Here is a 22,555-nt window from a genome sequence, read left to right on the forward strand (position 1 = left end):
TGTACAAAGATCCTTTCAATAAAGATGGTTTTACTCGAGAAAAAAAAACAAAACAAAAACTCACCACAATTTTCAGGAATTAACCTCGCGGTGACGTTATTATACACCAAATATTTTTAAGGGCTATGATAACGAATACGATTATTGTAGTAGATAATAGTTTTTAATGAAGACTAGACTGAAAACAAGTTAAAATTTAGTTAAAAATATAAAACTAAAACAGAGACGAACGCAAATAATATGAGGAATTTATACTTTGAGTATCGATAATTAAATTAATCAAATTAAGTAATGTCAGATACTTTTAACCATAAGTCAAACTAAGTACAATACGATAATACTAATAAAACTGCGTTTAGACAAGTTGTTTTCTAACGTGAACGTTGAAGCTCTTACGAATGGTGAACTTGAAGAGAGAGAGGATCCTCTCTAAAAATACGATCTTCTGGGGGTTTCCTACAGCTGGAGGAGGAGCTTGATATCTTCCCTTGCACATGTTTACTATCCTGGGAGTGAGAGGAGGTGCTTTCTCGGGGGCAGAGAAACACTCCGGCTGGTGGTGGTAGGTGGCTTTGACATTTCTAAGCGTAGCTGTCATGAAAATAACACACAAACCCCTAAAGAGGAGGGGGTTTGTGTTTGGTGGAGCTTCTGAAAAATGTGCAATGTACTTTAATGACTTGAGTGGTGGGAAGTTGTGTAAAAAAAAAAAGAAAAAAAAGAGTGGTTGTTGTGTGAATTAACATTAGCACGCTAGCAACAATAACAACCAATTCATGGTGAGTGTAAACCGTTCTCCCTTCAACAACATCTGAAACTCGTATTTACAAGCTCAGTCTACTCTGCTGGAACATCTTCCTCTTCTCACTGACACAAATGAGTAACATGCCCGTTTGTTTTCCTGGTTGGTGGTTGAAATTGAGGTCAATACCTCTGACAGAATGAACTTCCTGCTTGGTTTTGACTTCTTGTTAATGTCACTGTACGTAAATGTTTTGTAGGATCATTTTAAAGATGGAATAATGAACTTAATTACAAAAGTGATGTCTAATCCCTTCTTTGTGTCTGTCAGGTCCCAAAGGGGCTTAGAGGACAAATGTCCCCTTGTCTCTTTGATGAAGCCGTCTTTCATGTGGATTATGTATTGATATACTTTTACTTTTTATTCAGAAAGTATGATTTGAATAGAAGGCATCCATGTTGGTTTGACAGGTGCAACATAAAGAACCTTCATTACCATTATGTTACTTTTTAGATGTTCATTATCAGAGTTAATGTGGATATTACTGCCTCCTCCTCCTCAACCTTCATTCCTCTGGGCTGACCTTTGCTCCAAATGAAGTAGCCACTCTTGGCTCTGATGTCAGCTGTTGCACACTGGCTGTTTACAAGATATTGAATGGGAAATATAGTCCTCCATTCCCTGCTCGCATAGTAAATGGATTTACTGTCTCGATTCAGTCATTGTTATAAAGCTCACATGCAAAAACAAGTGGGCCTACGCCTTTCTTACGACCGTTCAGAGTATCATCCAACTAGACTTGGAGTAAAAGGATGAAATAGTAAACACATTGTACTAACTTTAATCTGTTGTATAAAAGTAAGCACCTCTGTTCTTTCTCAGCTGGTTGAAGTTGAGGAGAAGCAGTAGTTGTTATCTGCGGCTACCCAGCATGCCCATGACCATAAAGGACATTTGACCTCTGACCACCTTGAGAGTAATGTGTTCTGACTAGAATAGTATACATAGAGTTCAGCCTGCAACGCTGCTACGCCTCGCAGTGGAAGAAGTGAAGCTTGTCTTATGTAGTCACAGCACAAACACAGGAGCTTATACTATTAGCCCGGTCAAAATACACAACTGTAGGCCAAGCGATACACTATTTTGGAGGCCAATGTCAACATTTTACAGATTCTATCTGATACGTGATTTTACTGATGAAATCGGGTCTAATCAACTGATAGTCATTTTATCTTCAGAGGGGCATTTTGCATTTGTGCCCTCTTGTGGACAAACTACAATAACAAATGTGTGTGATGTTGCTGTTCAGCAATTTAGCAGGTTTATTGGTCAAATTGTGCTGCTAATTAATATTTTCTTATAATTTTTATCATATGTTTGTTCATATTTATTTTGAAAATGTCTTACATGAGTCATGTCCTCTCTGTTTTTCTTGCAGTCTCACGAGGATGTCTGTGAATGATCGCATTTGTTGTTTTGGGATTAATCCTATGGATTTTGTCACTGCTGTGGAGGATTAATATCAAGACAGCGGGGATGCCCGAGAAAGGAGAGGAATCTCAGTCTGGCTGCGGTCCCTCCACAGCCCATGAGGACATGCCTGCTAAACAACCTCCTCATCCAGGCCAACATTCCCTGTCAACAGTCCCTACTACCCCCACATATGAGGATAACCGTCCACAAACCAGCAGTTCCTCTGCAGTGAAAGCAGTGGATGCTGAGGTTCAGCAGGCTACATCTGAGGGAACATCAGAGCAGACCAGCCAGAAACCTTCAAAAACCAACGTGCCAATGCTCAGATCAGGGCCCGGGGCGGGGGAACGTCTCAAGTTTATTCTCGGAGCCTCAGAAGATAATTCTTCAGATGAGGAGCCTCTGGTAACTAAGCCTCCCAGTGGTGCATCTCAGCCTCAGCCTCCGCCCTCCGCTGCCAAATCATCTCCTCATCAGGCGTCGGCTGTAGTGCCTCAGTCCAGCTCCTCAGGCATCAAGTAAGCTGTTGATCCTTTAGTTAACCTGACTTTAGTGTCCAGCGTTAAGCATGTTGCAGTGTTTCCCAATCACGTAAATTGACATGGGTGAAAAAGTCTGGAAGTTGGAGATATTGTGTTAAACATCGTTGTTTTGGCCAACTACAGGCATTATAACTCAAAAAGAGTGATTTTCATCGAATTTATCAGGATGATAGAACTTGGTTTGAGGACTGCTCGATCCATTTTTGATATTCATGTGGTAGTGAATCCACATCTGATAAGAGAGAGGAGTTGAGATGCCTTGGCAGAGGTTCTCCAACTGCCCTCTAGCTCTGCCTCAGGAAAAGTTTGGAAACACTTGACTCAGACGTTTAAGTCTAATGAACAATCACAAATGTGTCTTTATTCAGATTTTAAGAAGATGTTTTATATTTGGGTCAAACTTGTGGCCACACTGGGGCTTTGTGCTCCTGTGTGTGCTCTCGTCGAAGCTGTGTGTTATCACCTGACTGCAGCAGACTGACCTATGTTGTTGCATACTTCACACGTCCGGCTCTATTATTGGAACAAGAGTGTTAGCCAGTGACTTTGAAAATTGTGGTGTGACTTCAGGTCAAAGCGAAGTTTACTGAGTGGCAAAACACCTTCAGATTCTTTACAGATTCTTTTTGTAGTCTTTTTTAGAAGTTGTGTAACTTTAATACCACCACTGATACATGAAGGAGGATAAGCGGAGTTGTTTGGTGCACACAGCGGCATTTGATGTCGAACAGACACACCTAAAAGCATAGAGCTGTGGATGCTAGTGAGGCCCCTATGAGAAAGGTAAGAGTTAAGTGGGTGTTAAATCTCAGCCTTAACGCAACAGAGTGAGATGCGTTCTTGTGAAAGGCATTTAAATCTGCTTTGTGTTTATTGTGCACCTAAATTAGACATGAAGTTCACAACCTTCTCATGCACAAGACGAGTTTCAGATTGTGCGTAGAAAGAAGCTTCCTTTCACAGCAGAAGTGAGACTTGTGTCGTGCTGCAGGTTTTGCCTGGGCTCTGTTTATGCTTGTAAGGAGCAGCCTGTGATCTGTCCCGGGGGAGCTGCAGATGTGGGAGGGGAGAAGGGAAGGCGAGTCCGACAGGAAGCGTTTTTGTTTTTGTTTTTTTTTGTCTTGGATTTTTTAAAGTAAATTTTCAGCGCTGTAGCATGTAGGATAGTAAAGTGAGTTCCGTAATGGAGGGGAACGACTGTCAAAGTGCCAACTGGTTTCCATATCTCCAAAGGTTAGTTTCATGAAGAAGGTGGTTAACGCTCTGTGTAATTTGAGACTGAAGCTTTAGTGTTTGTTTAGCGCGGAGTTTCTTCATGCTTAAACTTACATGTAAATATGCATGATAATTTCTTTGCTCAAAATGTGAACAAATGCTGTAGCAACTTCTGCACACATGCTTATAACCAGGAAGAATCACTCATGCGGTCATTATTATGTAAGTGTACAGAGGTTTTTTTTTGTTGTTGTTTTTTTGGAACATGTGCATGAGGCAATCAAAGAGAAAAATGCGTGCTCTCTAGGGGAGGGAAGTGTAAAACAGACCAGATGAACTGAGGCGTCATACTGAAGCATGACTGTAGTAAGTTTGCACACCTTATCACAATTTATACCCCTTTAATCTTAAACTCTGAAAGTCCAGTCAAACTATACACTGCCCTTCCATGTTTCATACGGTGTAAACAGATCAGAAAGAGAATCTGAAGTGTTTGCCTCTTGTAAACAGCCGAGTGCTCCTGAGAGAAGTGAACAACACAGAGTTTAGTTCATATCAGCTTAGAACTGCACTCCAACTTCACTGATGTCACACAGGTGTCTCTCAATGTTGGTCCACAGGTTCAAGCGTCTCGTGGTGCAGCTGCAGTCAGACTTTGGAAGGAGCAAGGCACGAGCCAGCTGATAATGAACATATGGAAATGCAGTGTTTATTCAACAGGATATTGCAAAACTTAGAAGAACCTTTGGCTCTGTTGTGTCAATGTGAGCAGACTTCCAAATATATCTTTCTCTGTGTGTTGTTAGACTGGTGGCACCTAGATAGTAAAGAGGAATAAATGATAATACAAGCAAGTTTGGAAAATTAGGTTTTATTACTGTGGTGTTCATAACAAAATGAAAACCAGCATTGAACCAGATGACATGAGCTATCACTTAATGGCTTAAAAAACAGAGTTCATTTTGATACCAAACATGAAACTTGATCCAGTACGTGGTCTCTATCAGTAACCTGTGGTTCAGTGACCTCTGTCAGTAATTATCATACCTTTTTAGAAAAACACATAAAGGAAAAACAGTAATCAGTGGATGTTACTGAGCTAGTGGGACGAACGCGGTAGGTCTTTTTAAACATCTCGTAGATTTAAAGAGATCAATCATACACGCTGCACGAGCTTGCAGATGGAACTGGATCGCAGCTGATCTCCCTCAGGTCAGCATCTGGGAGCACAAAGAATCTCAAGTCCTTTGGTATTTTATAACCAAAGACATTTCAAGCATGTTTTCTGTTAAAGTCTTTCTTTACACAGATGCAACGTGATTTCATTGAGCACAGATCAGCTGCTGCTTGTTGGGCTAAAGATACTGGCTGTATCTGTTAGCTTTTATGACTGCTGTAAAGTTCTATAGCATAGTATGTGCTAGCTGTTTCCTAGTCGATATATGCTGCATGTTGGTTTTCTATCAGGGGCAGTGGTTCAGGGTAATTTTGAAGATAAGGTGGAACATGATGTTGCAGGGACTGACTGAACTTTGACTGGATGTTTGATTTTTTTAGAGCTGTTGTTCACTTGTTGCTTTGCTTGTGTAGCTGTTTACCGTGACGGTTTTTGAGGAGAACTCCAGGCTGTTTGTGTCCTCACCCACCTGGTTCTGATATTATGGAGCAGGATTTGCAGCCTCACACTTATTTGAAGATTTAATATGAGCTGTAGCTAATATACAGGACGGGATTCACATGGAAGAAAACTAACCATGAGCTTTCCACTCAGGCCTAGCATGTCTGGTCCTCACTTGGTGAGAAAAGGCCGTGAACAAAGAAAGATGGACCTCCAGAGAGACTTCACTGTTGCCTCACCGGCTGAGTTTGTCACCCGCTTTGGTGGCAATCGTGTCATCGAAAAAGTAAGAACATAGCTCTTTCCTGTATTCTGAATCCCAAAAAATGCTTGTTGTTTCTTCCTCTGGGGTATAATAGCTGCTGTCTGTGCTTCTGAGGGCTACTCGAGTTGAACTGTTTCTATTTCTGTCACAGGTGCTAATAGCCAACAACGGTATAGCTGCAGTCAAATGCATGCGCTCTATCCGTCGCTGGTCCTATGAAATGTTTCGGAATGAGAGGACCATCCGGTTTGTGGTCATGGTAACGCCTGAAGACTTGAAAGCTAATGCAGGTGAGTCTGAGCTTAACGTACCTGAGAGGAAAACACTGGAGACTGTGACTTGACTACATGAAACCATATGCTGACTGAATTTCTCTACAAGTAGATATTCAATTTGTTTACAATCTTCTTCTTTTTTTCCAGAATATATTAAAATGGCCGACCATTACGTGCCTGTTCCTGGTGGTCCAAACAATAACAATTATGCAAATGTAGAGCTGATAGTAGACATCGCCAAAAGAATCCCAGTGCAGGTAAAGGTCAAGTTGTAGGTACATGGAACTCTGGCCTGTTGCCTGTGAGTTTGACCAATTTTATCTTGTCTACATGGGGAAAAAAAAACAGTGATAAATGATTATCTGTGTGTGTGTGTGTGTGTGTGTGTGTGTGTGTGTGTGTGTGTGTGTGTGTGTGTGTGTGTGTGTGTGTGTGTGTGTTATTGTTCACAGGCGGTGTGGGCTGGTTGGGGTCACGCGTCAGAAAATCCCAAACTACCTGAGCTGTTAAACAAAGCTGACATTTCATTCTTGGGTACAAATCCAAAGAATATTCAAATTATTTTGGTCTGTTACCTTTGTGTTTCCATCTAAGTGACCTATTTTACCTCAGGGCCTTCCAGTAAAGCTATGTGGGCTCTTGGGGACAAGGTGGCTTCATCCATTGTAGCCCAGAGTGCTGACATTCCTACGCTACCATGGAGTGGATCAGGTACTCCTTCACACTCCCCTAGCTGATGTCTTGTATAGTACCCGCAGGTTGAAGACTCCCTCGTGTGGTGAAGATTAAAATGTGTGACTTAGCTCAGCTGTCCTTGTTCTCCAGGTCTGAGGCTGGACTGGGAGGAGGAGGATCAAAGGTTGGGCAATGTAATCAGCGTTCCTCCAGAGGTCTACGCACAAGGCTGCGTTCATGATGTGGATGATGGGCTGGCGGTAGGCATTTGTAGAAGAGTCATCATATGATTTCAAAAGGAATCCCTGGAAATGACAAACTATGTGTCTCTTCTCCACAGGGCGCAGAGAGAATTGGTTATCCAGTTGTTATCAAGGCCTCTGAAGGAGGAGGTGGAAAAGGTATCCGGAAAGTAGAAAGTGCTGATGATTTTCCGAGCTTCTTCAGACAGGTGAGCTGACACTTTGATTGTACTCAGTAAAATTCACCCGTCAGGTTCAACAGTTGAATTTGATTTTGTCATTCTCACAACTAACAGGTTCAGACAGAGGTACCAGGATCCCCCATTTTCATCATGCAGCTGGCCCAGCATGCCAGGCATCTGGAGGTTCAGATACTGGCTGATGAATATGGAAATGCAATCTCTCTGTTCGGACGGGATTGTTCCATCCAGAGAAGACATCAGAAGATCATAGAGGAAGCGCCTGCCACCATAGCTGCTGCCTCAACATTTGAGCAAATGGAGCGGGTCAGTCACTTGATGAATGGACTCAAGCTAATGAACTCACTCGATCTCACATCCTGTCTCCTCATCTCCCCAGTATGCTGTGCGACTGGCCAAAATGGTAGGCTATGTGAGTGCAGGAACTGTTGAATATCTTTTCTCTGAGGATGGAAGCTTCCATTTCCTGGAGCTGAATCCTCGCCTGCAGGTGGAACATCCCTGTACGGAAATGATAGGAGATGTAAATCTTCCTGCTGCCCAGCTTCAGGTAGAACTCTTAGGAAAGAGATTTTTTCTTTTACATTCGAGACTGTAGCCACAAATCAACTGTGTCTACCTTATCTCTCATAGATTGCGATGGGCATCCCCCTTCATAGAATAAAAGACATCCGCTTGCTGTATGGAGAAACTCCATGGGGCGACACCATCATTAACTTTGAGGCTCCAGACTGCATGCCAAATCCAAGAGGGCATGTCATCGCTGTTCGAATCACCAGTGAGAACCCTGACGAGGTAGAGCTCAGTCTAATTATTTGTAGTTACACACCACTCTATTAATAATTTAAAAGATATAGCATTTAATCACAAACCCATCCTCACTGTCTCCATGTACAGGGCTTCAAACCCAGTTCTGGCACTGTGCAGGAGCTCAACTTCCGCAGCAGTAAAAACGTATGGGGTTATTTCAGTGTTGGAGCAACTGGCGGCCTACATGAATTTGCAGACTCACAATTTGGACACTGTTTCTCCTGGGGGGAGAACCGAGAGGAAGCCATCTCGTGAGTCTGTCTTCATTTTTTTGTTCCAGTGTTGTCTGAAAATGTTTTGCTCTCAATGTCCTGTCAACCCTGAGGCAATAGCTACTTACTCAATACCTGTCAGGATGGTGTAGCCACCCCAATGTGATAGACGATGGGGAAAATTCAATGACCTAATTTAAAGGAGGTACTTTATAGAGATATGCAAGTTTGATTCTATAATAAGTAGCATTAGAAGTCAAGCTTATATGTTTATCTACTCTCTTTTCTGTCCTTTGCTTCAGGAACATGGTAGTGGCAATGAAAGAGCTGTCAATCAGAGGCGACTTCAGGACCACGGTTGAGTACCTCATCAAGCTGCTAGAGACAGAAAGCTTTAGAAACAATGACATCGACACTGGCTGGCTGGATCATCTCATTGCTGAGAAAGTGCAGGTATGAGACTGTAGGCAGGAATCCAAAATGTTCAATATATGGACACCGAATGCATGAGTCGTAATGAAACTGCATGTTCTTACTGCAGGCAGAGAGACCAGACACCATGCTGGGTATTGTCTGTGGGGCTTTGCATGTCGCTGATGCGGGCTTCAGGAAGAGCATGTCTGACTTCCTGCATTCACTGGAGAGGTTGGTACATCACTGTGTTACTGTAGGACCATTAGTTGAATAAACTTGCCACCTTATAGGGAATTGTGTTAATATGCCATCCTCTCAGAACCGGACAAGAAGATAGATCCTCTTCTCTCCCCTGTGGGTGTCAGCAGTACAGCAAAGAAGTTCATTTCATGAAATGTTGGGATGTTCTGTAAACACTCTCTGCTATATTTATGTACAGGGGCCAGGTACTGCCTGCAGCCAGTCTTCTAAATTCAGTAAATGTGGACCTCATATATGAAGGAGTCAAGTACTGCCTAAAGGTATAGTTCCTTACCTGAAGACACGACACTGAACTACTTTATTTTTTATTTTCTAATCAATAAATTGTCACTGCTGCTGCCTGCAGGTTGCCCGCCAGTCCCCAACAACGTATGTCATCATAATGAACGGCTCCAACATTGAAATAGATGTGCACAGGCTGAGCGATGGTGGTCTCCTGCTCTCCTATGATGGCAGCAGCCACACCACCTACATGAAGGAGGAGGTGGACAGGCAAGAACTCTTGACTGGGTAGAAGTGGACTGAGTCTGAGTTAACGTTGTTAACGCCTCTCTGGATAACTTTATCTCCTCAGCTACCGCATCACTGTTGGCAACAAAACCTGTGTTTTTGAAAAGGAGAAGGATCCTACAGTGCTAAGATCGCCCTCTGCTGGTAAACTCTTGCAGTATGTCGTTGATGATGGCAGTCACATTTTTGCTGGAGAAACCTATGCAGAGATTGAGGTGAATTTGAGAAATGTTGGTCAGATGATCTTTTTATTTCAGTATTTTCACTGACCAGCTGTTTGTACTGTGGATTAAGGTGATGAAGATGGTGATGACTTTGACTGTACATCAGTCTGGGCATGTCCATTTCGTTAAGAGATCCGGAGCAGTTCTGGAGCCTGGCTGTGTGATGGCACATATGGACCTGGATGACCCCAGCAGTGTACATCGGGCAAGTTCACCCAAATCCCAATCATCAGTAAACTGATCATTCAGTTCTTTAGGAATGTCCAGATGTTAGAACTTGAAGTTACACTATACTCTTAGTGTATTAGCAGTATGAAGTTTAAGTATAAATGGGGTGGCCACGTCCACTTGATATGCTGATTGGAAATAAAGAAATTCTACATCCCTTTTAACTGTTTTTGTTGTCCTGTTCATGGCAGAAAATCAAACTGTCCAGCTGTGGTGTGCTTTCACAGGTCGAGCTCAACACAGCCACATTGCCACCACAGCAGCCACTGCCCATGGTCGGGGAAAAGCTCCACCAGGTGTTCCACAGTGTCCTGGAAAACCTTTTTAAAGTTATGGATGGCTATTGCCTTGAAGAGCCCTACTTCAGCTCCAAGGTGCATCGCAGTTACAAATCCTGAATATCAAGTAGTCATTTTGATTATACAAGCCCATCTGTGTTGTCCTCCCTGCAGCTGAAACAGTGGGTAGCCACACTGATGAAGACCTTGAGGGACCCCTCCCTGCCACTGTTGGAACTGCAGGAGCTCATGACCAGTGTGGCGGGTCGTATTCCACCCAGTGTTGAGAAGGATATCCGTAAAATCATGGCCCAGTACGCCAGTAACATCACCTCTGTCCTCTGCCAGTTCCCCAGCCAAAGGGTGAGAACATGATCACCATCTGTTCTCTTAAGTATGATTTAAACACTTTCCTAGCTTGTACTTAATCAAGTTCAATTTATTTTATCTCTTTGAATCCAGATTGCAAATATTCTTGATAGCCATGCAGCGACTCTACAGAGGAAGGCTGACCGGGAGGTGTTCTTCATCAACACTCAGAGTATTGTTCAGCTTGTTCAGAGGTATGCTTTTTTTAATTTGCTTTTTTGTCTGATGCACATTCAATCCATCCATCCATCCATCCATCCAAAATATGTTTTGGCAGATACAGTTTAAATCCACTGCACCTGCCAAAACAAATTTTGGGAATGTTTTTGCTCCTGCAAGGACCACTACTGCTGCTCCTTGTTGGTGTACACGCTGTGACTTAAAAACGAATTCACTGAATTCTATAAAATTTTCCAACTATTATGGTCTCAGCTGTTGTTTTTGGTCACTGTTGTTAAGTTCCTGTTACAAGAATAACCGATGATGCATGCTACTTTCAGTAAATGCCTCTGGCAGTTTTAGATCATTAACTATGTGTTGTTGTTAATGGTATTTTATTGATTGACTCATGTTGTGATTCATCTGACCCAGGTACCGGAGTGGAGTACGTGGTTACATGAAATCTGTGGTTCTGGATCTGCTGAAGCGGTACTTACAAGTGGAGATACAGTTTCAACAAGGTGAAGTTAATATTATTGACACAAATACAGCAATGAAACTTTGAATGAATATTTTTTTTTACATATAATCAAACTTGCTGTCACTAATAGCTCACTATGACAAGTGCGTTATCAACCTGAGGGAGCAGCACAAACCTGACATGAGTCCTGTGCTGGAGTACATCTTCTCTCATGCCCAGGTCTCCAAGAAGAACGTCTTGGTCACAATGCTCATAGTAAGGTTTTCACCGATTCAACATCTGCATGTGTTAGTCCATGTGCAAGTTTAGACTGTGACTGTGACAGGGATTTGACCTTGGGCAGGATCAGCTATGTGGGCGGGATCCGACCCTAGCAGATGAGCTGATGGCAATCCTCAATGAGCTCACACAGCTCAGCAAGATGGAGAATTCAAAGGTGGCCTTAAGAGCCAGACAGGTGAGACCTGGACTGCATCTCAATTCAACGATCTGCTCTCTGTTCTAAATGTATTGTTATTCCACAGGAGCCCTGAAGTGACAGCTACTGGTTCTTTGTATTTGATAGAAATATGCACCAATTTTAACCATCAGATGATTCCAGCTTCATTGACCTCCTACTGCGTTTCCCAGGTGTTGATTGCCTCTCATTTACCATCATATGAACTGAGGCACAACCAGGTGGAGTCCATCTTCCTGTCAGCCATTGACATGTATGGCCATCAGTTTTGTCCAGAGAACTTGAAGGTGAGTGTTGTGAAAAATTTCAGCCACTTCTGTTGTGTGTCAGCAGTGGGGACCAGTACAAAACTTGTCTTCTGTACTTTAAAGGGTAACCAACTAAATCGATTTTATTGAGTTCCACATTCATTTTAAATCAACTGGAAAAGTTACAGAATTGGGAAGTATGAATTTCAAAGCTGGGAAACATTTTGGAAAAATGAATAGAGCCATGCATATTAGAGTATGTAGTTAAGATCAATTTAGAAAGGTCTCTTTTTGTTAATATTCATTTGGCTACACATCTTTAATGCAAGGAAACACTTGGTCAAACACAAAATATATTAAAAACTTAGGTATTCAATGTCCTGAAAGCCGATTCACACCCAGCAGCAGCAGTTAATGTTAGCAGAATGCCTGGAAATTGAGAATTTTCAACTTATTTTATTATTTATTTTTAAAGTTAAGCTCAGTGGAGTATTGTATCACTTCAAATGTGAATGACCAATATATAATAATCACCAGGATTATTGGAAAAAAAAAACTGTTATGTGTTTCACGTAGCACTTTGTAAACATTTGCTTTGGCCTTCTGGTCACAGTTTTTCACAGCTTGAATATCAAATGATTAATATTTTCTTTGATTTCCTACAGAAACTCATTCTCTCTGAGACCTCCATTTTTGATGTTTTGCCCAATTTCTTCTATCACTCCAACCAAGTTGTGTGCATGGCTGCTCTTGAGGTAGGGTTAGTGAATTATAGTTTAGTTAGTTAGTTAATTTCGTCTAATTCTCATGTGGGAGTATTGACTTGTCCTGTTTCTACTTTCAGGTGTACGTACGGAGAGCTTACATTGCCTATGAGCTCAACAGCATCCAGCATCACCAGCTGCAGGATGGGACGTGTGCTGTCGACTTCCAGTTCATGCTGCCTTCATCACATCCTAACAGGTAAAGCGTCGCTTGACTGAGCCGCTCAGCAGAGACCCTTCACCCTCAGATGAATGACACCCTGTTGCATAGGTAGTCTTTGGCGGTGTGAATCAACCGGACACATGCAGCATATTACATCTATTCCACAAATTTCTCTCTTATCGCTTGAGATTTCTGACTTTTGTGGCTGGAGAGTGGGCTTCCACTGATGAAGTACTATTTCAAGTTCACAAGAACCAAAAATGGATTTTTGTTGAAAATACACCACTTGAGCCTTTTTTTTTTTTTTAAACAATATTTATGCAAACCACTGTTACCCTTTTGTATCAGGGTTCAGGTGAAGAGCAGCCTCTAAGTCGAAGCTGTCACTGCTAATACCTGACTTTGATTGCAGAATAAATATTAACGTGAATGTGCAAAGCTTCCTTTAAAATGCTTTAAGCCTACAATAGTGCCAAGAGGAAGAAGGGAATTACAGTCATGCGCTGCTAATATACTCATGTCAATCATCTTATTTCAGAGGGAGCAGCCCTACTCTGAACAGGTAGAGTAAAGCTCCTCCCAACCAGCTACACCTGATGGTGTGTATGTCTCAGCAATGCATGCACTGTGTTGCATTTCTTCCATCCTGTGAAACCAGAAATTTAGGAATAACAAGTCCTTTCTAATTCACCTTTGAGCTCAGCTTCTCCATATGATTTTGATTTTTCTTTGCTGCTTCTCTTCACTTGTGAAACAATAAAGAGCTTTTTGAGAGGTCCAGCCTGTATTGACGTCATGGTCCTCTTAAAAATCTCATGCCTGAAATTGTATTAATTGCTACCGGATGGGGAGCCTGTATTCTCCAGCATCTTTCAATCAAACATACTGATCTTGAAAACAGAGATTCATAAAAACAAGTGAAATGTACCAACTCTATATAATTCTAATTGGAAATGAGGGCGACCTAATTACCCCAAACCAGCGGACTTGCTTCATCTGCTCTCGATATATTTATATATGTATGTATTTTTGGCTGCTCAGCGTGTTTGTTTTTTTTTCTTCTCAGGAGTAAATCTCTCCTAAAAATTCAGTAATTCAGTTGTTAACTTTGTGTGTGCTTCTTGTTCAGGGTTCCTGTCCCAGTGAACGGATCTGGCTCATTTAGAATTAGGCGGCAGAGCAGTGACCTCTTCTTGGAGGGAGCTCTTTCTCCACCTTGTCAGCGCATGGGGGCCATGGTGGCTTTCCAGTGTTTCGATGACTTCAAAAGGTCATTTTTAATTGGATTTTTTCCCCTCCTTTCCTAATTGCATGTCGCAACAACACTGTGGATCAAAGTAAATAGTAGATGTTGATATTATGCTTCTGTGTCTTTTGTAGGAATTTTGATGAAGTTCTGTCCAGCTTTGCAGAGTCTCTTCTGGAGAGTCCATCAGAGTCCTGCTCCAGTCTGTACGATGAGGAAAACTTCAAGGTGATTGAGTGTTGTTGGTGTGTGAAAGTTAATTTTTAACTCCTTTCACTCTGCGGACACCAATTTCTCCCCTCCTCTTCCACAGAATACAAAGGAGAACCCAATACACATCATAAACGTGTCAATAAAGAACTCAGACACTGAAGATGATGATGCCTTAGTCAAAGCCTTCACTGCCTTCGCCCAGTCAAAGGTGGGTGCTCTCTACTCTGGGGAGACATGATTCCTACAAAACTGTGATGTTGTATGTAAACTTTGGATGATGAAATTCTGAAATGTTTGTCATTTAACAGAAAGCAGTCCTCTTTGATTATGGAATCAGAAGAATTACATTTTTGCTTGCACAGAAGGTAATTTTCAACACTAAATTTATCTCAGAATACATATTTGTCGTAGCCTTGCCATCATTTATTTTTTATACTTCTTTTCAACAGAGAGAATTTCCCAAGTTCTTCACTTTCAGAGCAAGAGATGAGGTATGGGGAAAAAAAGCAAATATTGCAGTTAGCGAGTCGACACTGCTGTTTGAGGAGAAGATGAACCCCTTCCTATTTGTCATCTTGCACAGTTCCAGGAAGATCGTATCTACCGTAATCTGGAGCCTGCATTAGCCTTTCAGCTGGAGCTCAACCGCATGAGGAATTTCGACCTGACGGCTGTTCCCTGTGCCAACCACAAGATGCACCTCTACTTGGGTGCTGCTCGTGTTCAGGAGGGAGCTCAAGTTACCGATTACAGATTCTTCATCCGAGCTATTATCCGCCACTCAGACCTCATTACAAAGGCAAGAAGGCAACTTACTTGCTCATTTTAGAAAACACAACAAAAAGAAAACAGCATCTGTACTGAACTGAGTACTTTTGTTGGATTCAGATCTTTGATTTGGATTGATACTCTTTATATGCTTACAGGAAGCTTCCTTTGAGTACCTTCAAAATGAGGGAGAGCGTCTTTTGCTTGAGGCGATGGATGAGTTGGAGGTGGCCTTCAGTAACACCATTGTCCGCACAGACTGCAACCATATCTTCCTCAACTTTGTCCCCACTGTCATTATGGACCCTTCTAAAGTCAGTATGCTGACTCTGCCGCCAAATGTTGTTATCCTTCCGTTCAATACACCCTTTATGCCTTTCTTATGTGCACAATTTTAGTATGATTCATAAATCTTTTCCCTCAGATAGAGGAGTCTGTCCGTTCCATGGTGATGCGCTATGGAAGCCGTCTTTGGAAGTTGCGGGTCTTGCAAGCTGAGCTAAAAATCAACATACGTCTGACTCCCACTGGGAACGCCATCCCTATCCGACTCTTTCTCACTAATGAGTCTGGCTACTACCTGGACATCAGTCTGTACAAGGAGGTCACTGACCCTGGTTCTGGCCAGGTGAGAACATCTGACTCACTAGTTTTGAAGCATGGTGGCTTCTTGTATTTACATTTTTTCTGCACGATGATGATAATGATGGTGATCGGTTCCAGATTATGTTCCAGTCATATGGAGATAAACAGGGTCCTCTGCACGGCATGTTGATCAACACTCCATATGTTACTAAAGACCTGCTGCAGTCCAAACGGTTCCAGGCTCAGTCTCTCGGCACGACATTCGTCTATGACTTCCCTGAGATGTTTAGACAGGTAATCCTCACTGAGTTACTTGCCTGAACTTATTTTCTTTCGTTCATGTTTACTAAGGTTTTTGTCCTGTTATCCACATTTTCTATAGGCTCTTTTCAAGCTTTGGGGTCCAGGGGACAAGTATCCTAAAGATGTACTGATGTGTACAGAGCTGGTTCTGGATCCACAAGGTCGACTGGTGCAGATGAACCGCCTGCCAGGAGACAATGACGTACGACAGAATATTCATGTGATAGCACACTATTGATGCTGTCTCAGTACCATGATACTAAGAGCACATTAACCTCTTTATCAGGTGGGAATGGTTGCTTTCAAGATGAAGATGAAGACTCCAGAGTATCCAGAGGGCCGAGACATCATCGTCATCTCGAACGACATCACCCACATGATTGGATCATTTGGACCTCAGGAAGATGAGCTGTTCCTCAAGGCCTCTGAGTTGGCTCGAGCTGAGGGCATCCCCCGCATTTACATCGCTGCCAACAGTGGCGCTCGCATCGGCCTGGCTGAGGAGATCAAACACATGTTCCAGGTGGCCTGGATTGACCCCTCTGACCCCTACAAGGTGAAGGCCTGCTTACACTGCACTTTTAGCAAAAATGGCCACAGATAAAGGTGTGTTTCTTTGTTCTGTGGTGGGACGGTTCCTTAAAGGGGTCAAAAAACATCCATCCATCCAGTCCATAGCAGGGCCAACACATATAGACAGACAACCATTCACACTCACAGTCACACCTACAGTCAATTTAGAGTATCAATCAGCCTCGTCCTCTCTTGATGTCTTTGGACTGTGGGAGGAAGCTGGAGTACCAGAGAGAACCCACGCAGGAAAAGGGAGAACATGCAGACTCCACACAGAAAGATACCTTGCCCAAGCTGGGGCTGGAACCCGGAACCTTCTTGCTGTGAGACCACAGTGCTGACCACTGTCAAAAAACAAGTAGGCAAAATACAAAGAACAGTTCAAAACTAGAATGACTCTGTATATAAAAAGGTAGGTGGTACAAATCATCCACTGATTACAAATTACTGTTGTGTGAGATTCATCCAGTATTATTTGATGCTCATTTCCAGGTGTATAGTTTTCATTCATCATTTTTATATTATATTTTGTTCATGGATTTCATGCATTTTTTTTCTGTATTTCTCTTTAGGGTTTCAAGTACCTTTATCTGACACCACACGACTACACCCATATCAGCTCCACCAATGCTGTGCACTGTCACCACGTGGAAGAAAATGGAGAGTCCAGGTACAATAATGTAGCTGTAAGGCTAAATCAACAAGCTCCTGAAATATTTGACACTCTTCGCTTGTGTCTGGGCCATAATATATTGATTATTTGCTGATCGTTAGAACACTGGCTGTCTTTTACAGATACATCATCACTGACATCATTGGGACACATGATGGTCTCGGGGTTGAGAACTTGCGAGGTTCTGGTACCATTGCTGGAGAATCCTCTCAAGCTTATGAGGAGATTGTTACAATAAGCATGGTGAGAGTGGATATCTGACTGATCATGATCATTTTGTGATTAGCAAAAGCCAATTTGATTTGATTGCCTTGTGCTCATATCTAAGTAATTCACCCTGTTGCAGGTGACGTGCCGGGCTATTGGCATCGGAGCATATTTGGTACGTTTGGGACAGAGGGTGATCCAGGTGGAGAACTCTCATATCATCCTGACTGGAGCCAGTGCTCTTAATAAGGTTTGTTTGGGATTAATTGTAAACTTAAGTCGCTTTATTGCATTCAACTGCGATGTAATGGGGACCTGCAGTACATCAGTATGGCGAGGTGAACAACTGCAAACTGTTTGGTTTTAAAAGACCCTGATCCTGCTCAGGTTCTGGGGAGAGAGGTCTACACTTCCAACAACCAGCTGGGGGGAGTCCAGATCATGCACAATAATGGAGTCACCCATACCACGGTGCCAGATGACTTTGAGGGAGTCTTCACTATCCTGCAGTGGCTCTCTTACATGCCAAAGGTGCAGTTGAACGTTTGAAGTTGATAAATCGCTGCTGAACAGAAACTACCCTTCAGATGTTCTCATGAGTTCTCCTCTCCTGACAGAACAATCACTCCCCCGTGCCTGTTATACCAACCACAGATCCAGTAGACAGAGAGATAGAATTCACCCCTACAAAAGCACCGTATGACCCTCGCTGGATGCTAGCAGGGAGACCCCACCCCAGTGAGTATGATGATGTTGAACAGAAATGATGAGCTAATTGGCCTGGTTAATATTTCTTATGTCTGCGTTTGTATGATTAGCAGTGAGAGGTGCCTGGCAGAGTGGGTTCTTTGACCACGGCTCTTTCATGGAGATCATGGAGTCTTGGGCTCAGACTGTGTTAGTGGGCAGAGCACGGTAAATCTGTTTATACTATACATTATAAATTAATGTTTACCTATTATTAAACCCTATGTTTTACATTGCCCTTAATCTGTTGTGCTATTACAGGTTAGGAGGAATCCCCCTCGGTGTCATTGCTGTGGAAACACGCACAGTTGAGTTCACTGTCCCTGCAGATCCAGCCAATTTGGATTCAGAATCTAAAGTGAGTAGTTCTCTCCATCAGTCAAAAAATGTTGTGATTTTAATAAAATCTCACCACTGCCTATGTTGATGTTGGTGAACTCAGGTTCTGCAGCAGGCTGGCCAGGTGTGGTTTCCAGATTCAGCCTTTAAAACAGCCCAGGCCATTTCAGACTTCAACCGTGAGCGACTCCCTCTCATGGTGTTTGCCAACTGGAGGGGATTCTCCGGAGGCATGAAAGGTATAAGATGGACTCTCTGCAACACACAAAACTTTGTCTAGTTTAGATAATAATAACTTTGGTCTCCTATTCCTCTCCAAGATATGTATGATCAGGTTTTGAAATTTGGGGCTTATATCGTGGATGCCCTGCGTGGTTTCCATCAGCCAGTGCTGGTGTACATCCCACCATATGCTGAGCTGAGAGGAGGATCATGGGTAGTGATTGACCCAACCATCAACCCACTATGCATGGAACTGTATGCTGACAGGGAAAGCAGGTACAGGAGGAAACAATGGTTTCATGGTAACTGTGTGTGTGTGTGTGCATCTGTGTGAACCAACTCTCAAAGTAAATCTCTTTACTTGTCCCTGCTGCTGTCCAGAGGCGGTGTGCTGGAGGCTGAGGGAACCGTGGAGATCAAATTCCGGAGGAAGGACCTGCTAAAGGCCATGAGAAGACTGGACTCAGTCTATGCTAGTCTGGTTGAGAAGCTCGGTAACTACTTGTTCCTTTTGATGTCTTACAGCCGGTTGTGTGTCTTTTTTCAACTTCATGTGTGTGCTTTCCTTAGCTTCCCCAGAACTGTCTGAAAAGCAATGTAGAGAGCTGGAGTCAAAGCTCAAAGCCAGGGAGGAGTTCCTGTTGCCCATCTACCACCAGGTGGCAGTGCAGTTTGTGGATCTCCATGATACTCCTGGCAGGATGCAGGAGAAGGGTGTCATCACTGTGAGTCCACTCACTTTTATTTATGTCCAATTCATAGCAGAAATGATTTCTAGGCACTTTTCTTATAGAGCAGGCTGAGACCATGCTCTGTGTAGGTTTACAGAGACCAAACTATCTCCACATGCTGGGGCACTAAATTCTAAAATAAAAAAAAAAGTAATGGCAGTGTTGAGGGTGAGGGTGTTGAGCAGGTCCATGAGGACAGAATGATGCTGTAGTCACAGCTCCGTTCTCGGCAGCTCAGAGGCAGAGACAACTGCAGAAAGTGACAGCAGAGGAGACAGCACACAACGAGGGGGGAGAGAGAGGATACAGACTTCGTAACATGCATTTATTTTATATGAATGTGTACAGATGGAGAGAGAGAAAGAGACAGAGAGAGAGAGAGAGAGAGGAGGTGAGAGGATCCCAGTGCATCATGGGAGATTCCTGGCCCTAGCTTTAAGTTTTATCAAAAAGAAAAGTTCACTCTTACATGTAGAGAGGTTGTGCAGTTGAATAATATTTGTCCAAGCACAGAACCTTGTGGAAGTGTTGGTGTGCCTTTAATGAAAATTAAAGTGGTTCAGTCTCTTTAAAACTGTGTGATGGCCTATAGTGTCAAATGTGGCACTAAGATCCAACAAGACGAGAGCGATCATTCGTAATTGTTCCAATGTTAAATTTGTTTTGTAATTTGATCTCCAGGAGACAGGTTGCTGGTTTGGAGTGAGACATTGATGAGGTGGTCAGGCGCGCTTCATGATCATGCATGAGTGGGAGAAATTTGTGACATCACACACTATCGATGTATTCAGAGAGAAGTAATTGTCCTCCACCCTTTGTCAGGATATTTTGGACTGGAAAAACGCTCGGACCTTCTTCTACTGGCGTCTGCGTCGCCTCCTGTTGGAACAGGTAGTGAAGTATGAGATATTACAGGCCAACAAGGAGCTTAGTGACGGACACATGCAATCCATGCTGCGACGCTGGTTTGTGGAAACAGAGGGGACAGTTAAGGTAGGTTGATGCACAACATGCCATACATCATAAATCGTACAAGCACTGTTGGTTCATATCTGTGAAGCAGAGCAGTTTCCCTGCCATGACACTCATGAGGGGATTGTTTCTATCATATCACAAATAAACAAGGCAGGATGTAATGCTTAATATGCTGCTGTTGCTGTTATTTGGTGGCTGCTTTATCAGCTTCCACTCCCAATTTGTGCTTTTCTCTACCTTTTCTTCCAGGCGTACCTCTGGGACAACAACCAAGCAATAGTAGAGTGGCTTGAAAAGCACTGGTCGAAAGAGGATGGCACTCGGGCAGCCATCCGAGAGAACATCAAGTACCTAAAGAGGGAAAACACTTTGAAACATATCCGCAGGTACACAGACACGTGTGCGCGCACACACACACACGCACTTGTCTCCTTTAACACTGGCATGTTTGCTTTGAGAGAATCAAATAATCAGAGCCAAGACGCAGCACATGAGAAGAACCTCAGTTGCATTTGGTTTTAGAGCTTGAAGCGAGTCCCTCAAACATCCATAAATCAGAATCATGTTTGCGTTTAGGTCATTTTTTAATCAAAGGGACTAAAGATTTCTAATCTTGAGATACTGGATAGTGGAGATCCCTGCCTACTATTGTCTGGGGATTTCTCAGTGCCAAGTAGTTGGTTGGATGACAGCGAGAGTGGCTGCAAATACCCCCCCCCCCCCCCCCACGCACACATTTAGTCAATGGCTCCTCTTGAATTGATGCTCACCTACTTGTCCTCTGAGGTGAAAGAAACTGGAGACAGAGCAAATCGTTTTTGTAAAAAAAATGGATATCCTGAGTAAATGAACATTGCCAAATTCTTCCTGGTATTTCAGACTGACCAGATCTCTACACTCTCAACACCTGAGGTACTTCTGTCTAATTGTTTTCCTCTTGTGTCATAGTCTGGTTCAGGCCAACCCTGATGTAGCAATGGACTGCATCATCCACATGAGCCAGAACATCTCTCCGTCCCAGAGGGCCAAGCTCTCTCACCTGCTGGCGACTATGGACAACAGTTGAAGCTGTGATCCTTCATCAGGTCATAGTATTTCAGAGGGAGAGAAGCACTGTTCCGCGTAATTGTGGTGTGTAAGTGTAAAGAGATGTTTACAATTTGTGTTAATTATTTGGAAAATTGAGGTTGAGAAAAGCTAAAAGGTCATGTGTGATTTTAAGGATTATATCTGGGGCAATTCTTTCCAGTAATGCACACCCGCGCAAGTGACTTATCTCCCGGTGATCATGAATCCACAGCTTTCCACTATCTCTCCTGCAGGAAATTATTAGTCAGGTCAACTTTGCATGACAGGCAGAGTGTCTTTTCCCCATTTGTGAGGGAAGCAGCTCAGTCAAGGAGCAAACCCTCCCTATAATGGACATTTCACTTGGCTGTATTTGTACATATATATCGTGCCAGTGTTACTTTTTGCCTTATTCGCACCAAAAGCTCTATGAGCTTTGAGGAGGGACAACTTCCTACCTAACAGTCACTGGTTGTTTGAGGTATACAAAAGACTGTTGTTCATTTGATGGTTATGCAGTGTACATCCATATTATTTCATGTAGTAGGAAATCTAGAGCACACCAGGAATGTGTTAATTGTCGTCCGTGTGCAATTGTGTCTTCTGCATTACCGTTATCACTGATCTGCTCTGGATTTCTTTCTCGATGGCAGTTGGTTGTAGTTTTCGTGAAAATGAGGTCAGATTACTGATCAATTCTCTGATCATTCTTCCGATAAAACAGGAAAAGTTCAAAGTTGGTGCCAGATAATTGTGAAATCAGTTCATCTTTTTTCAGTACTGCAGTAGGATTTAGTATTTAAATGCCAATAAGAAAATTGCGTGTTTGTTATTGAACTGTTGGACTCATGTCAGTTTTTTTTTTTGGAACAGTTTTCTTTTGTGTATAAGTGAATGACTTGAATAACACTGTGATGCTGGAGGTTCCGCAGCAGGAGGACATTATTCACTAAAGTGGTCCTTGTTTAATACCACATTCGTCTGCTATGACAGATGTAATTGAATGTATATAAACTCTGTCCTGTGTCTTGTGTTGTACCGATGGCTGCTTGTTAATAAATGTCACTGATTTATTTTTGG

At 42.8% G+C, this 22,555-nt stretch overlaps 1 protein-coding gene across 6 annotated transcripts; it reads left to right on the plus strand.

Moving 5' to 3' along the window:
* Positions 1–496: 496 nt before the first annotated feature.
* acacb (acetyl-CoA carboxylase beta) lies at positions 497–22,554 on the plus strand. Of its 6 annotated transcripts, none has more exons than XM_086206071.1 (54): positions 497–562; positions 2,181–2,733; positions 5,744–5,876; positions 6,007–6,145; positions 6,278–6,387; positions 6,583–6,664; positions 6,743–6,841; positions 6,956–7,065; positions 7,146–7,256; positions 7,344–7,553; positions 7,627–7,797; positions 7,881–8,042; positions 8,145–8,308; positions 8,572–8,722; positions 8,811–8,914; positions 9,123–9,204; positions 9,291–9,436; positions 9,519–9,669; positions 9,749–9,883; positions 10,134–10,280; positions 10,359–10,547; positions 10,647–10,747; positions 11,145–11,233; positions 11,324–11,448; positions 11,537–11,650; positions 11,824–11,937; positions 12,564–12,653; positions 12,743–12,861; positions 13,364–13,387; positions 13,955–14,095; positions 14,206–14,299; positions 14,385–14,492; positions 14,593–14,649; positions 14,734–14,775; positions 14,868–15,083; positions 15,211–15,366; positions 15,477–15,680; positions 15,776–15,931; positions 16,020–16,142; positions 16,227–16,496; positions 17,086–17,183; positions 17,309–17,429; positions 17,533–17,643; positions 17,781–17,924; positions 18,011–18,131; positions 18,212–18,308; positions 18,402–18,498; positions 18,583–18,718; positions 18,800–18,977; positions 19,083–19,195; positions 19,272–19,426; positions 20,255–20,425; positions 20,657–20,793; positions 21,356–22,554. In XM_086206071.1, the coding sequence occupies exons 2-54, from the start codon at positions 2,201–2,203 to the stop codon at positions 21,471–21,473; spliced, it is 7,269 nt and encodes a 2,422-aa protein (XP_086062197.1). In that variant the 5' UTR covers positions 497–562; positions 2,181–2,200; the 3' UTR covers positions 21,474–22,554. The 6 variants fall into 6 exon arrangements, with proteins under 6 accessions (XP_086062197.1, XP_086062198.1, XP_086062199.1 ...); XM_086206072.1 differs by having other exon boundaries at positions 18,215–18,308; XM_086206075.1 differs by lacking the exons at positions 497–562; positions 2,181–2,733 and adding exons at positions 3,646–3,990; positions 4,593–4,736.
* Position 22,555: the final 1 nt, after the last annotated feature.

Source organism: Aulostomus chinensis, chromosome 6 (genome assembly GCF_037954235.1).
Source record: "Aulostomus chinensis isolate RoL2024-O1b breed Wild chromosome 6, RoL_Achi_v1.0, whole genome shotgun sequence".
In the NCBI taxonomy this organism is placed as follows: Eukaryota; Metazoa; Chordata; class Actinopteri; order Syngnathiformes; family Aulostomidae; genus Aulostomus; species Aulostomus chinensis.